The sequence below is a fragment of the Mus caroli genome, chromosome 3 (genome assembly GCF_900094665.2).
Source record: "Mus caroli chromosome 3, CAROLI_EIJ_v1.1, whole genome shotgun sequence".
NCBI classification, from domain to species: domain Eukaryota; kingdom Metazoa; phylum Chordata; class Mammalia; order Rodentia; family Muridae; genus Mus; species Mus caroli.
This window is the reverse complement of record NC_034572.1, coordinates 63,445,754-63,461,821: the sequence shown is the minus strand read 5'-3', so window position 1 is coordinate 63,461,821 and position 16,068 is coordinate 63,445,754. Positions and strand designations below refer to the sequence as shown.

Below are 16,068 nucleotides of genomic sequence, written 5' to 3'. Positions count from 1 at the left end.
TAGTAAGGAACATCCCTCCATGGCCTCTGCATCAGCTCCTGCTTCCTGACCTGCTTGAGTTCCAGTCCTGCATCCTTTGGTGATGAACAGCAGTATGGAAATGTAAGCTGAATAAACCCTTTCTTCCCCAACTTGCTTCTTGGTCATGATGTTTGTGCAGGAATAGAAACCCTGACTAAGACAAGGTTTATTCTTTTCCTTCACATTTGTTCAGCGCTGCTCTTAGATCAGATTTCTAATGGAGGAAACACAGCAAAGGCAGGAAGAATCACAGAGCAGGCATACTTATACATGTAGGAACACGTATGTATATATAAACACATAAGCACACACACACATACATGACGATCAAAGATGAAAGAGACCATGAATAAAGAGAACAAAGCATGGGAAAGAGAGCATGAGAACGGGAACATGGGAAGGGTTGGAGGGAGAAAGGGGGAGGGGGAAATGATGGATTTATCATCTCAAAAAAATAAAAACTGATTCTAAGAAACTGGTAAAGCTAGGATAAACTGCCTGAATCTGAAAATTCAGGGTGCAGTCGTATCAGGGACAGAGAATTGTTAAGATAGAACCTCACTCCCTCTACATTAACTGAGTCATAAAAGTCGTCTATTGAGCATTTATTCCATGTCAGGCTGCACATCATATTGATTACAGTATCATTTAACCCTATTTCCCATAGCTGAACTTGAGGCTTAAGGACATAATGAAACCTTCGTAGGAGAAGGGCTGTGATGGATTCAACCTCCCAAGCTTGAGGCCAACTTGTTAACTTGGGTCTGTAATTGCAGCTACTTGGAAGGCTGAGGTAAGAGCTGGTCACATTCATAATCTGCCTGGGCTTCAGAGTGATCAGCAGGCCAACATGGGGCAACTTTGTGGAACAACTAAAAATTGAAAGTGGTAGAGCAGTAGCCTAGCATGCACCAAGCCACACAGCATAAACACATATAGCATTCTGATCCAGATGACATAATCAGTAAATTTATGAGATATGAGCTACCCAGACAGCCTAGAAACTTGGCACATCTGCAAAATATATGTCACAAAGATGAGAAGAGAGGCTAAAGTCTAAGCATAGCCCAGTCCAATCCACCACCAGGTGAAACAAAGCATTCATACTACGGATCTCCTCATGTTCTTCTTACAAGACAGTCATGACCTGCTGTGTCTTGCTGGCCCTGACTTTGGACCTTCCATCCTTAAGCAGCTTGCCAGCCAAATAAGTCACGAAGCATTCTCATAATTATGACTTCCTTGCCCTCACTCCATTTCCAAGAGTGTGTCATCAGTCAGGAGACCGTGGGGTCTAATCGCATCCTCTTTACCCCTTAATCTAGGTCAGCATAAGCAGCCCATCTCTCTAAAACCCCCTACCCAATAGGAAATCAATCAAAAGCCCCATGGGAATGCATAATTACTGATTTAACAGCTTTCTGGTCTTCAGGCTAGATGCAGCACACATTACATGAATTGTTTTTTTCAAGAAATAGTGAATTTAAATTTGACATTCTGATCTTAATGTTATCTTAAGTTCTCTATACTGCATAGCACACAAAGGGCAGCATGCATTGCAGTAAGACTGGGAGCATATTCATTACGTGTGTATTGAAGACATCTGAGAATTTGAAATAGGAACCACAGTGTTTGACGGAGAAAATGACTGGGCAATGCCAGTGTGGCTTCCAGATTTCAGTGAGGACCAAAGTGAATTCTGTGCTTTATTCTCCACTCACGGCCCTTCCACTTCTAATCCTGACTACAAAAATGGCACCCAGAAAGTTCTTCAGTCACCACACTTTCTTGATGTGCAATAAAATTTTTACTTTACCATTTTAAAAATTCAACTACTAAAAGTTCCACTGGATATGACCTGAGCTTCCTAGCAAACCTCAGCCTCGGGGCTGGAGTTGGAATTCCCTGACCCTGTTCGAACCAGGACTATTAAGATGGTAGTAGGCCTTACCCAGTACAGTCGGCACTGGCCATGCGTGGTTAAGGAGAAGAGCTCTTGAAATGTGGCTCTCATTGGGGTTCAGTGGGTAACAGTAGAGGTTGCTCTTCCAGAGCGCCTGGATTCAATTCCCAACACCCACAAGGTAGCTCACAGTCATCAATCACTCCAGTGCCAGAAGACATGACACGGTCTTCCGACTTCTGAGGGCACCAGACACACACGTGACCCACAGACCTGCCTGTAGGCAAGATACCCATAGTCACACAGTAAAAATAAACAAATCTTTTTTAAAAACAGAAATGTGGCTGTGGTTACTGAACTGCATTTTTATCTTAAGTGTGTATCAATGACCACGCTTCAATTTTCATTTGTCACATTCTTAATACTAGCCCATCGCTGCTGTTTGCTGGCAGCGCAGAAACCCTCAGAACAACGGTACACCCCAGCCCTTCCTCTCTGGGGATGTTCGGTGGGCATTTTCGAGTACCTTGTTTTCCCATCTTTCCGGGCTCTCCTTTCTGCCCAGTGACAAATGAACAACAATGGCAGCAATTCAAAACGAAACCAGTTGTGTCCAGAGAGAAGCTCTCGAAGGGAAGGAGACGGGTTGTGGCAGAGGCCGAGGGGCCTGCGGTGGACTCTGCCATTGCCAAGGCAGGGGAGCCGGTGGTGGGCTCTGCCATGGCAGCCGTTTCCGTATGGACGGTTTCTTCTCCATCCAGAAAGAAGCCACTGGACGGCTTTAAGCCCTTCAGCATCTCTTTTCCTTCAGATTTCTTCGTGAATTTGGTGTATGGTGTGGTCTTTGCTTCTGTGCCCACATCATCCATAGCCAAAATAGTTAAAACAGCACAAAGCGAAGAAAATATCCACATATTCGAGGCTAGAGGAAAACATTAAAAAAAATACACAAATTATATGTGTCCAAATAAAAGCACTAAGTAATACCATCTATCCTTGTATGGGAAGAATAAATGCATCTCTGGGGCATGAGAATAATCAGCATGCGTGATTTAGAATCGTATATTGCTGGTCTATTTTCTATGTAAGTGTATGTGTGAGTCACCATGGGGCATTTTATTTAAAGCATTTATTGTAAGGAGCACTCTGCTTTCAGTTCTTCCTTCTAGTTGTTTCTTGGTGTTACATGTTCTCAAACGCTGTTCTCAATCATTCAAATTATCTTGCCAAAGAGCAAGCATGATCTATAATAAATGCAGCATGCCTTAATAGCTCATATACCCTGTGGAAAACAAATATGTGTGATTTCCTCCCTGACCTCACTCAGATTTATAGGAATCAAATACGTTTGCATTAGAGGGAGATGAAAAATATTGAGCTGAATAGTTTATTCCAGCAAACTCAATTATTTCAGGAAAAAAATACTGGTAAAATAGTCTTTAAATCTACTAGGGATAATGGCCCTGTTGTGAGAGCACTCTTTTGGAATCTATTATAATAAATGGAGAGGGAGACAGTAAAAACAATCATAACTTTGAATATATGCTATGCCCTAGGATTTTTCACATGCCTTTTAACTCTCAGACTCTTTGTTGTATAAGTTGGGGAGTTTTTTGAAAACTCACATTTATCTTTGGGTTCTTTTAATTAGGTAAGTGTGGTTAGTAGGGTTTTTTTTTTCATTGTCCAAAGAAACATGATCTAATGTTCCCAGAGAAGTGAAATTGTGATAGCTCACCCTTCCATCCCCCATCACCCAACTGATAATAGAGAGAATAGGACACACACATGTGTTGTCTGATACAAGGTGTGAAAGAAACAAAACAATAGAGACAAATGGTAAGAAGATTGAAATAAGGAGGGTGAAAGAAGAACCTACTATGTGTAGGGTCCTCTATACATAGCTCTACACTATCAATGCAATGAGCTCTCAAGCTACCTATGCCAGGCAGATGATACATAATAGCTCACCATCGCAAATGAGAAAAACAGGCAGGAAGAAGTTACATTCCTTGTCCAAAGCCATAAAACCAGTAGATTTTGGATTTAGGGCTCAAGTGCAGTTCTGTTTAATTTCAAACCCTAAACTTGCTTCCACAAATCATGTGGAATTTATAAGGATGGGATTAAAGAACAGTAAATCCAAGTGAAGTAAATAAATCCGAGGTTAGCTCAGTGAAGTAAAGCTATGAAGAGACAGATATAAAGTCAACACAGAAGAAAGGAGATAAAGATGGAATGCTTCATTTTTCAAAACTGTATGAATTTCCAAAAATGCTAACTTTCCTTCTAGCTGTCTTTGCTGCTGTGTGCGTTGGCTCAGCTACTGCTGGCTGACATCAGTAACGCCACAGGGACTGAGGTATTATTTTTAATGACATCAGATATAAGTCACAGTCCTGTCCTAAGGGAGCTATGTTCAGTAAGAAGAGATGAAAGACAACAGAAGTAAAGGAAATGTGAAAGGCAGTTAGCTCATCACGAACAACTGTCATTACAAATGCATACACCGCGTCTCTAATCACATCTCCCACCCACAAGATGGACATACACACATGGCATACATAGTATACATCAGCCAGTCATACCCATCCCCTCCCCCATCCCCAGCATCTTAAACTGTGGCTCAGCGGGCCCAGTATGAAGCTACAAGTGATGAACGTCATTGAAAGTCTGGTAGCAGTAATAAGTTTTTTGAACACACAAGAACCAAAAATTGATTCCAAATCAAATCTGAAGTGGCTCTGGCCCTGCTCCTCCGTGTCGTGTCACATGACTTCACTGAAGCCTTGGTTCTACCACACAACACATAAACTTCGCACTGTCTATGCCATCATACCACACAACGCCCATTGAAGCTGCCTGAGACAGGCCAGTCCCAGTTCCAAATGGCTATGTGTTATGAATTGCATTGTTTTTCCTGTGCACATGGCACTTACAGAGACATAATTGCTTAATTATGGAAAATAAAGACAATTGTTTCCTACTGTCATGGTAATCATCGAATTAGTTTTTGGATTGGATTGTGTTCAAATGCTTTTTTTGTTTTGTTCTGTTTTTTGTTCTTTTAAGCCATTTGAGTTGCTGTCTTGAGTTTCACTTAAAAAAAAAGTCAATAAAATTTGGCTTGGAGGTAGGACAGAATCTCCACCAATTTCTATACTGGCCTTAAACATACTTTGTCTTTTGTACTTTGTATTTAAATAAAATAGCATTCTTCAAACTGATGATTATAATATTGGAGTGTCACTCAACTCTGAAAAATGTTCAAGATCCTCTACATGCAGCAATAGCAAACATTCAGCTGAGATTTAGCTCTCAATGTTTATGTAAAAATAAATATACCATACTCATTATTTTGTTTATCATAAATGTTTAAAAACATCTACAAAACAAGTAATTATTTTAAAAGAAATTTTGTGATGATTTATTACCAGTGGATGTTTGATCTGAATACCTGTTATACACTCCCATATGCTAAGCACACTAAGAATGTATCAGGCCAAAAAGATGTCAAAAGTGGAAAAAGTTTAAGTCCCTGTATTTAACAAGATTTCTTCTTTAAGACAGAGTTTCTTGTTAAATACAGAGACTTCTTAAACTGGGGAAGCTGAGGCAGGAAAATTGTAAGTCTGAGGCTAGCCTGGGCTACATAACAAGATTCTGTCTCAAAAAGAAAAGAAGGGAAAGGAGGAGGTGGAAAGGGAGGGAGAAGAGAAAGGGAGAGACCAAGAAGGGGGAAGAAAAAGAAAGACCAAAAAGAAATTTACAGAATGCTGAGTGGATCTAGGGCATTTCATATTATCTTTTAAAAAATGAAGTCATGAGGCTGGAAAGATGGCTCAGAGGTTAAGAGTGCTTTCTGCTTTTGCAGAGGACCTGAGTTCAGTTTCCAACACCCACATCAGGAGATTCACAACCACCTCTAACTCCAGCTACAGGACCTCTGATGTCCTCCTTCAGCCTCCACAGACACCCATACATAAGTAGCACATATTCACAAAGACACATAACACACATACATTTAAAAAATAAATTAATCTGTTTTAAAATGAAATTGTGAGGAAATAGCCTTTCTTTTTCCTTACTGTTATTTCACATCTGTTATTCTTCCATATGTACATGATATTTGTTTTTTATCCTGTAACTATTTTGTAATGGGTCTTAGGGAACCAGTCATGAGGGGACAAAGAAGAGATAGCCGGAAGGTCCCATACAGAAGAAGGGAACCAGCAATGATCAGCTATTGGCACCACTCAAGTCACTTTATAACTGTTATGTCAGCTATACCACATAAGAGCCATATGAAGAAAGATCCATTGTGTCTACCTAATAAGTTATAAAATGGAGACACAGAAAGGCCTCATGGAAGGGGGAGGGGGAACTGATGTAATTTTATTTCAACTAAAAACAAAGCTTAAAAACCAAATTAATAAAAGCACCCCCTCCCCAAACAAAGTGATTCAAGTTATGGACACAATGATTGAAACCTGTGAAGCCTTTAGACACAATGTGCAGTCACTGAGACAATTAAAGAACAGAACAGAAGTTTTGAGTATAAAGCTTGATGTAGGTTAAATCACATGCACATACAACACAGACAGACAGGCAGGCAGGCAGACAGACAGACAGGCAGGCAGGCAGACAGACAGACAGACAGGCAGGCAGGCAGGCATATAGACATATAGACAGGCAGGCAGGCAGGCAGACAGACAGACAGACAGACAGACAGGCAGGCAGACCATAAAGACTGAGACAGAGATGGGGAGAGGTTGAAATTTCTGAATAGAAATACCCTGATCCTTTTTTTCTTATCCTGGATGCTATCTCAGTAAAAACGTATGAGTATAAAGTTAGATCTCTGCTTTTGTGATCCAGGGCCAAGCACAATGACTGACAAGTAATAACTGTCCCACAGATGTCTTCTCAACTGCAAGGAGAAACAAGAAAGGACAGGGGAGTAAATATGATATGATAAGGTACAATCGAATACACATATGAAAATGTCATACTGGAACTCCATGGTTTATGTGCTGGCTTATGTACTAATGGAAATGTTTGCAGAGCTTGAAACAAGTAGGCATCGTAGTAAATACAAGTATTGCATTGCTGCTCTGGGTTCCCCCACCCCTGTACCCACAGCCTTTGCAGTGTGAGTTCTGCACTTATGAAGAAGTAGCATCTTCTCCTGTCCCTCAGTCTGGCTTCCATCATGTAACCAGTAAAATGGCCAATAAAATGAGGTATGGGTGAAAGGTACCCAAGAGGTGAGCTGCCCCAGACAAGCCGCCTTGCCAAACACAGCCTAGACTGAAGTCCTCAGCTAACCTGAGTGCATGTGAATGATCTCAGTTAGCACCAGCTGAAAGCAACCAGAGCTCTTGACTACCTGCGGTCCTACTCATCCCAGCTAGCTCGTGCTGCGTAACAAAGTAACCCGCCCTGGCATATTAAAACAACAGCTGTCTCAGTATCAGAAGGCTGTCCAGCAAGACTCTGAACCTTCAGATACACCACCCACACGAGTATTATATTCCAGCTGTGCTCTTGGTGATGACAACTATAAAGAAAGAAAATAACTTCAGTTGCAAGGATATGTGTGCGTACGCTTCATGAGTTGCACCCATGGCACTCATGGTTTTGACCTTATATAGGCATTCTTCCCCTTCTGACCCTAGATAACTATACAAAATTATGAGATGAACTTGTATGTCTAGGACATTATCTTTCTATTTGAATTTTAATTTCTTACAATGTTTCATTTAGGCCAGTATCTTAGCACCTTTATTTTCATGGTTTTTCTCTCTGTGCCTCCCTTCCTCCCTTCCTCCCTTCCTCCCTTCCTCCCTGCCCCCTCCACCCTCCTCTCCTCCTTTATTCTTTCCTTCTTTCTTTGATTCAGTCCACATAGTCACAAAAGATCTCCTCTTTCAGGTACTATATCACACACAGGAGTCACAGGACAAAACCTTTCTTTGTAGAGATTCTATGAGAGTAGGCATAACAAATATCAGACGGTGAGCATTTCAGACTGTCATGGATACTATCTATGTAGGGGTACTCGGCAAAAAGTGGTGAGGATAGCCTGCCTGAGGAAGTAGCACTTAGCTTATAGGAAAGACCTGAGGAAGGTCGTTGATAGACCAGCATCAGGAAGAGCAGAGAAAGGAGCCTGGAACTTTTCAAACAGCAGGAGCCAGATTGTATTCTGAAGAGAAGAAAATGAATCCAGCACACTCTGCCTGTATGGGGTGGGAAGAAATGAAACCAGTGTGTGGCCACCCAGGTCACATCACATTAGTGACCATGATAGGTTTGACATTCATTCCACAAGCAATAAGAAGTCACTAAAATCAAAGTCAGAAGAAACTTGGTATGACACCTAGCTTTAACCCCACCTATGAAAACTTGACAAGCCCAGACTCATGTAAAAAAAAAAAAAAAAAAAAAAAAAAAAATGCAAAGTGATGGGAAGGCCCCTGTGCTAGGCCAGGTGAGGGGCGTGGTGTCTTGTGTTTGCTAGGCCAGGCAAGAGGGAATGGTGGCTTAGAACAACTGTCGACATGGCAGTGTAGATTAAAAGGCCAAGTCATTCTCAAAACATATCAAGTCATTTTATCCTCCTTCTGAAGAAGTATGGCTGGCTTCACGAAGTTTAACTTTATATTTCCTTTCTAGGAGAATTCCAAGAACTGTGGTTTTACTTGCTATCATCTTCAGTAACTGAGGATGGCAGGAAAACTCCCAATCTAATAAGTCTGTGTGTGGTGAATTTCCTGGGGAGAATGGCCTTTTTTTTTTCTTTTGAGAATGAAAGAAGTTTAGGCAGTGGTTGAGTTTCAGTTTAAAGCACAGAATGGACCAGAGATAACTGTAATAAGTAGGGCAGTATAGGCATGGCAGCATTTGCTTAGAAACTATGCTAAAAGCATCCAACACCAGAGACTGCAAAGTCTCTGTGTGAACTTTGGGAGTTCAGCAAAACCTGCTAAGGCAGCTGGATGGAGAAGAGCCTAGCTGGACTGAAGAGCTTGCCTCTGTGTTAACAAATGGAAGGGAAGGGAAGGCAGTGGAAGATGCCTGAGCCCCAGTGGAGAAATGGGATGGCGTGGCGCTTGTGCTGAGGATGCTAGCAGGCTTCTGTGATTTCCTCATTCAGATAAGTAATCAACAGTGATGTGAGCACTAGGATCATTAAATCATTAACCTCACATTCATTTCAGGCATGTGCACCCCCCGGGAGAAGGCCCCACAAGAACATAGGCCACAAGTGTGTGTGTGTGTGTGTGTGTGTGTGTGTGTGTGTGTGTGTGTGTGTACATGGATGTGGACTTACACAGGGCAGAAGAGGGCAGCAGATTCACAGGAGCTGCAGTCTGCAGTTGTGAACCGCCCATGTGCTCACAACAGGAGCTAGAAACTGAACCAGCTCGGGTCCTCTGAAAGAGCAGCAAACACTCTTATCTGCTGAGCTATGTCTCCAGACCCTGCCACCTTCATCTCCTGCCTCCTAAGAGCTATGATCATCACACAATTCTCTTTGCTTCTTGGGATACCTGGCACTGTACATTCAGGTCTTTGAAATGTAAGAGACAATGTCTGATATGCTGTTTCCTCTTGCTTCAATTCTTTTAGTACAGGGAGGCTTTTAAGCCTCAGATCTCGAGTTCATTCTCAAAGGCATGGTGTGTCCAAAGGGAGACAACATCAGCACAGATTTCCATTTCAAATTTTACTTTTTTAAGGGCAATTCCAGAGTGATCGCAGTCCCTTTCTGCACATCCCTTTGCGCTGTTGACTGCGACCTCCGAAGCACTATAATTTCCGTTGTCCAGTGGGAGCCTGTTTCTTCCAGTGTCTAAATAAATGAATCCATTACAAATTTACTAAGCACACTGAATGTAGCATTGCATTCTACCAAGTTAAATGCTTTTTGTGCCTCATAAGTATGCAGTAATACAGAAACATCTTCTCAGCATTTTCCTGTAAGATGGGAAGAGATTGGCTTTGGTTCAGAATATGACGTCACGTAGAATCCAGGTGGATACTTCTCTCTGTGCACGCCGCTGTCTCGGGTCCTCCTCTTCTCCTCCTACCCTGCTATAAATCAAAGTAGATGTTCTGGACCAGAACATTACACATGGAAGCTAAGACACACAAACCAGGACTATATAGAGAAAGAGCTGCCAAGTTAGGGTAGGACCAAGAGTTGGCTGATTGAGGGAGAAATGAAATTGCCTGTATAGATGGTGCAGTGATAAAAATGTAGAATAAGTTCAGGCAGAAAAAAAAAAATAAGCCCTGGCTCCAGATCTCCAAAACTGAAAAATACAAACTTTTCAAAAGAAAAACTTTTCAAAATTATTACTACTTGGTTTCCTGCTTTTCACTCCCAGTGATCCTGGCCGTGTCTGCTGTAGCTGTTTTATTTTTCTATTAGTTCAAGCAGAAAGAGGTTTGGGAAAGGGACAGTATGAACGTGTGATTGTACAACTAGATAATGAGACAGAAGTAAAATTTCCTGGCAGATAATTCCTGGGTTGTAAAAGCTAAGGGTGAGGGTGGAGGATACGTGGGAACTCTTTGTTCTTCCTGAGTCTTCTGTAGACTTAAGGCTGTTCTAAAACACAAGGCTCGGTGATTTCAAAGATGGCAAAGTGACAGAACTGGAACACACCAGCTGCTGTGTTCCTTTGTTTGTCTATCAGTGGATCCAAGTATCTGTTAGTAATCTGTCAAAGTCGTTATAGCACCCTTAAATTTATCATCCATAATATGTTTGTATTGAGTTTGGCATACTAAGAGAAAATCCATGATAATGTAAGACAGCACTCCACAGGGGGAACTTTCAGCATGAAGTCGGTTTCATTCTTTTCATGTGTGAAGTTGACACGTTCTTTTCTGTGTCTTTGATCAGAACTATTCAAGTACTCATTAAAGTGAGTCTGGCCACATCTGAGCAGATGACATCCTTTTCTGGAGACCCAACAGAATGCCTGTTGTGCTGTCCTCCTCACTGGGGATATTATGGGAGAGGCTGAAGGTTCGCTAGTTGTGGATGCTTGAGGATGCAAAACTTAGAAAATGAATATGCTTTCTTTGTTAGCTTTATCTCTGAAGCAGATGATGATGCTGGGACATGGTGCTAGGCTTGGCTTTTGACCACTAGCAGCCTGCTAGCCTAGCTTCTGAGTGTGAGAAGGCCCATGTGGATTTCTTCTATACACTTACCAAAAGCCCATGTGTAAGTAACTCAAAGGTGAAGTGTTTAGAGATCAGATAGGGTGGGGGGTGGGGGCATCCACGTAGAGACAGGATGGGGTGTGGAGGAGGTGTGGAATGTGGAGTAGTCTGAGGGTGGATGGGGGGGTGTGGGGAATGGAATATGGAGTGTAAAAAATAAATTAAAAATAAAAGTTTAAAAAGAAAAATAAAACAAAATAAATACTAATTAAAAGATAAGTAATTCAGAGAGAGAAAAAGAGAGAGAGAGATGACATGCAATAAATGCTTTATTCTTCAATATTCCAGTTACAAAACTTCTTTTTACAAGAGGGGGAGAGGGAGAGAGAAGACACATATAGAGAAAGATAAACATGTACTTTTATATATATTTTAGTCCAGAGTGATTTAAAACAAGTCTAGACCTCAGAAACAAACACTAGTCAGAAGTTTATTACCGGGAGTATATCAGTGTGCATAATATGTAAAAATACATATACTGTATATCTCAAACTCTATAAGCTTCCTCTTTACCCATTGGTGTCTGGTGGACACTTCAGGGCCACTTGCTAAGGTGGGAGGAAGCGTATAAAAACACACGACTAAGACGTTGAGAGGTTCGTCTAGGCTTGGAAGCTGCAGAGTGGTGCTTCCTGGCTCTGGGTCCCAAAGCGCTCTTTCAAAGCCTCTCATAGGCACTGCAAGTCACAAAGCTATTCATGTCCCTGACCCATGTCATTGTGTAGGTTGAAATCTTGGAAGACCCACACAGCAATGCCCTGCACTGTCCTGCCACACTTGTCCTCACACTTGGCACTTTGCTCTACTCCATGACTGCTGATTATAAGACCTCAGAGTGAATACGGATTCTTCATGGAGCCTGAACCTGGGTCGCCATGTGACTCATGAACCTGGCATTCATTCCGACCCTCCAAGTCTAACGACTTACTAGAAACTAGGAACTAGATGATCTAGTTCAGTGCCTTTTCTAGTTCTAGAGAACTAAGGTACTTTCCCCAGTAAGTTCGGGCTAATCTCACTTGGTGCTAGGGAATTAAATAGTCTCAATACTCTAATTTTATCACTTCACCCAGGGCTTGTTCCAGGACCTCAGAATTAACTCACAGGAAACTTTGCTTGTGGCACTGGCTTGAGAAGTCCTTTAGAGGTCAAGGGCTCTCCTGGAGGAGTTGACAATTCCGGACTAGCAGATACCTGATAAGTATCAAATTTGGTATCAGCCCAGAGGAGAACAGAAGGGAGCCTGTCCCTGAAAAGCCACCAAGAGGCTAATGCATCACATGAAAAACAGCATCCAGTCCTCTTCAGGACAGCTGTGCTATTTAATACCCCCAAAGACCAAGGACAAAGGATGGCATTGTATAAGCACTGTAACTCAAGCAATTAGACAGGTAATGGTCTGTGGGGTTCATTATAGCAGAATGTCAATTAAAACACTTGGAAGGAGATTATCTGCAGCACTTAGATTTCAAATCTTATAAGCTACCCTGGTAGGCCTAAATTATTATAAATGTCATAGCGCTACGATAGGTAAATGAAAATAAAATTTCTTCTCTAATATGGACCTCTGCCTAATGTTTCATAAATCCCAGAAATTGAAAAGAGCAGCCAACTGTCTAGGCTTTATTCCACAATAAAAGAAAATGGGATGAACTGTGTTGAGTATCTTCTTCTTCCCTCCCTTTAGCCTAATTAATTAATACCTGTTTATTTCTAGCTAATTGTTTTTTAAACATTCTAAAATATACATGTTAGTTTTATCTTGGACTTCTGTCAAGAGACTTGAAGAATAAGGGATATCTATGGATAAAATATGAATTTTAGGGAAAAATTTTTTCTTAGGAAAGCTTTTAGGCGAGGGTTCTTCTGTAAGCAGCTTTCTGGGTTTATTCTCAGGGATGTGGATTGTGTCCTTTGTCAGTGCAGACCCTATTAGAAAAACTTACCTTGTCAAACTACAAAATAAATGACAGTGTCTTTTATGATCTTTCAAAAAGCAAAGAGATGTGAGTATCCAAAGAAAGACCCTAACAATCTTCCCTGAATAATGAAAGGTAGGAAGAACATGATATATAAAGATTTGTTTCTGTCTTATCAATATTCAAATAAAGTTACTGCACAGTTAATTCTTATTCATGAAGTATAAACTTTTTGCAAGATAGAATGAAAATAAATGACCAATATATCTAAAAGTATAACATCCCACTAATTCTATCATAGATAACAATGCATATTGAGGTTTTGGAATTATTCATAAGTTTTCTGTAAAACACCACAAGCATAACACACTTTGAAGCAAAGTATTTTTTCCTCAGCAGATAATTGTTATGAAGGAAACCTCACTTAGAACACAACTACATATCAATCTAAGTCACTTTAAATGAAGCTGATCTGAACTATTATGACTTAACAAAAGTTGACTCTTAAGATCTTCATTGCACACCGTCTCTGAAGGAGAATTAGGCATTGCATGCTATCATGGCCACTTGGCTCCATTGTTTTTCCTTTAGAATTTTCTTTGTCCCCTTCCCCTCACAGACATTTACAGATTCAGTAACTTTATAATTACGAATGATTCTATACTCTAATGCACAGACTTCTTCATTTCAAAAATCAATACAAAAAATAGACTTAATACCAGAGAGGAAAGATACCTTTTATTAATTGCATACTTTTTACCATTTCTATTCATAGTTTTATTTCCTTGAGGCAAATAATATTAATGGGAACCTTTAAAACCTGAGATCTTATTGCAGAGGGCCTGATGAAAGATAAAATAAATCAATATTTGTCATCATCCCATACCTTATGGGTGTTCCCTTATCGCCAATCCTTCTCCTGGACAGCACTGACAGTTTCAATTTCATTTGTCATTAGACAAGGGTCTGATTTCTTTCTTCTGAGGTTTGCCCTTACCCAATGAGAGGTGAGTGCCTGGGTGATAAGGGGGGTGGTAACTTCCTCTGAATCTAGACAAAGACTCTGAAATCTGATACCATGCAAATATCCTGAGACTATTCAAATCTTATTTGTTGGCCATTCTTCTTGACTTACTATATGCTGTCTTCCATCCAAGAAACTCCATTTGTATGGAGTGTGCTTGTTGTATGTTATAACTTGTTACTTATGTACTTGTGTGGCATATGGGTATCCTGAGGAGGCATCCTCTTCCACTGTTCAAGGGGATTCTATTTCAGCAGAGCAGCCTCGTAGGAGACATTCCCTTGTGCTTGGTCAGCCTGTCACCCTCTGAAAATCAGCAATCCTTGGCCAAGTTCATTTCATTTTTTATTAATGCATTTTCAACAATTTCATACATGTACTTAATATATTCTGGTTACACTCTTACCCTGCCATCCCTAATAAGCCACCCACTCCTCCCACCGTGTCACTGTCTGAGTGCTATATCCTTTTGGTTTTGGTTTTGTTTTGTGATCCACCCTGGGCTTTGGCAGGACTGCCCTTATAAGCATCAGGGTAACTCGGGAATGGCTACATCATTAAAACTCAATGCCTTCTCCCTCAGTAGACTAAGAGTTCTAGTAGCTTCCCTCGGCCCCATCTAACCCTCCCTAATCTCTGGCTGAATGTTTGCTGGCTTAGTTTTGTGTAGACCCTATCCCAGCAACTGCAGCTTCTGTAGTTCATAATGCCACACCCATGCCATACCCGTAAGAGAGTTCAACAACCATCTTCTCCATTGTCCAACACTAGCAGTCTTTCCATTCCTTCTTCCACAGTGTTCCCTGAGTCTTCAAAGGGTGGTACATTTAAGGCTGAGTACTCAACTGTCACTTGTTTTCAGTACTTGGATCAATCATAAGTCTCTGTATTAACAGCCATTACTGCAAAACGAAGCATCTTTGTTAAAGGCTATAGACGACACCAGTCTATAAGAATAGTTGCTGGCTGACAACAGGCCAGTTTACCAAAACAAATAGTGCTAGTCCACCATTTGTTTTACAGAAGTGAAACCCTAACTAAGACGATACTGTTATAGTCTAAATTAACAAAGAATCACGGGGGGGGGGGGGGGGNCAACTGCAGAGATCCGGAAATGGCAATAAGCATTGGGTTGTAAGAGAGACACAGCATGGATCAAAGCAGAGATGTCAGGAAAAAGTAAAACCCTTAAAATGATATATGGTTAGCTATATTAACACATCTAACATTTGAACAAAAGAAGAGGGTGAGGCAGTAATCAAAACACACAGAAAGAGGTACAATGCACCAACCGACCAAGGGACGAACCATCCAGACAGTCCTACGGAGCCTGAGCCAATGGGATTCAAACTCTGGCCCCACAGGGATGTGGACTCCTGATTACGAGATGCCTGCTGCCAGCTAGTTTAACCAGACGCCATGATCCATTTGCTTTATGTAAATTCTCTCCCTCTCCTTCTCTACTCAAGAACACTTTCCAATTATGTCCTTTGAGAAATTGTGCCTGTAAGACTTTCACTAATTTGATAGACTGATTACTAGCAGTGAGTTACGAAGTGGGTTCCTAATTATCATTTGGCTTCCCTGACAGCTTATCCACTTGGAGGGAACTCTGAGACTATGCAGATCGAACTGCAGCATAGTCATTGGGTTATAATATATTAATGAGGATTGGGAGCGCTATCTATCTCCTTCCTGTGGTATTGTTGAGTTGAGCATTCACGCCTAAGCAGACAAGCTCAAGATTAATCAAGCTACCGAGAATAGACTTGCCTAGCCCAGCTGGCTTCTTGTTTTCCTTTAGCACCCACTACCTTCTGGTGATGAAGGTAGGAGCAAGGCTACTGCAACTTCATTTTAAAATGCCTGATCAGGTGTCTGGGACAAGCAGTCAGGTCACCACTGAGTCTGAGACTCCTGCAGGCAAACGTCTTCACCTGTAAATAGGGTGGACTTGA

General features: G+C 41.3%; 1 protein-coding gene across 1 annotated transcript in view; it reads right to left on the bottom strand.

Annotated features, from left to right (window-relative positions):
- Otol1 (otolin 1) overlaps positions 1 to 14,093 on the bottom strand; it is a 24,475-nt gene extending 10,382 nt beyond the window's left edge. Inside the window, exons 1-2 of the mRNA XM_021159056.1 lie at positions 13,973 to 14,093; positions 2,451 to 2,846 (exon numbers count right to left, since the gene is read on the bottom strand). Of these exons, the coding sequence (XP_021014715.1) occupies positions 2,451 to 2,838 (388 nt within the window). The 5' untranslated portion in view covers positions 2,839 to 2,846; positions 13,973 to 14,093. The remainder of the gene's footprint in view (positions 1 to 2,450; positions 2,847 to 13,972) is intronic.
- Between the last annotated feature and the right edge of the window lie 1,975 nt (positions 14,094 to 16,068).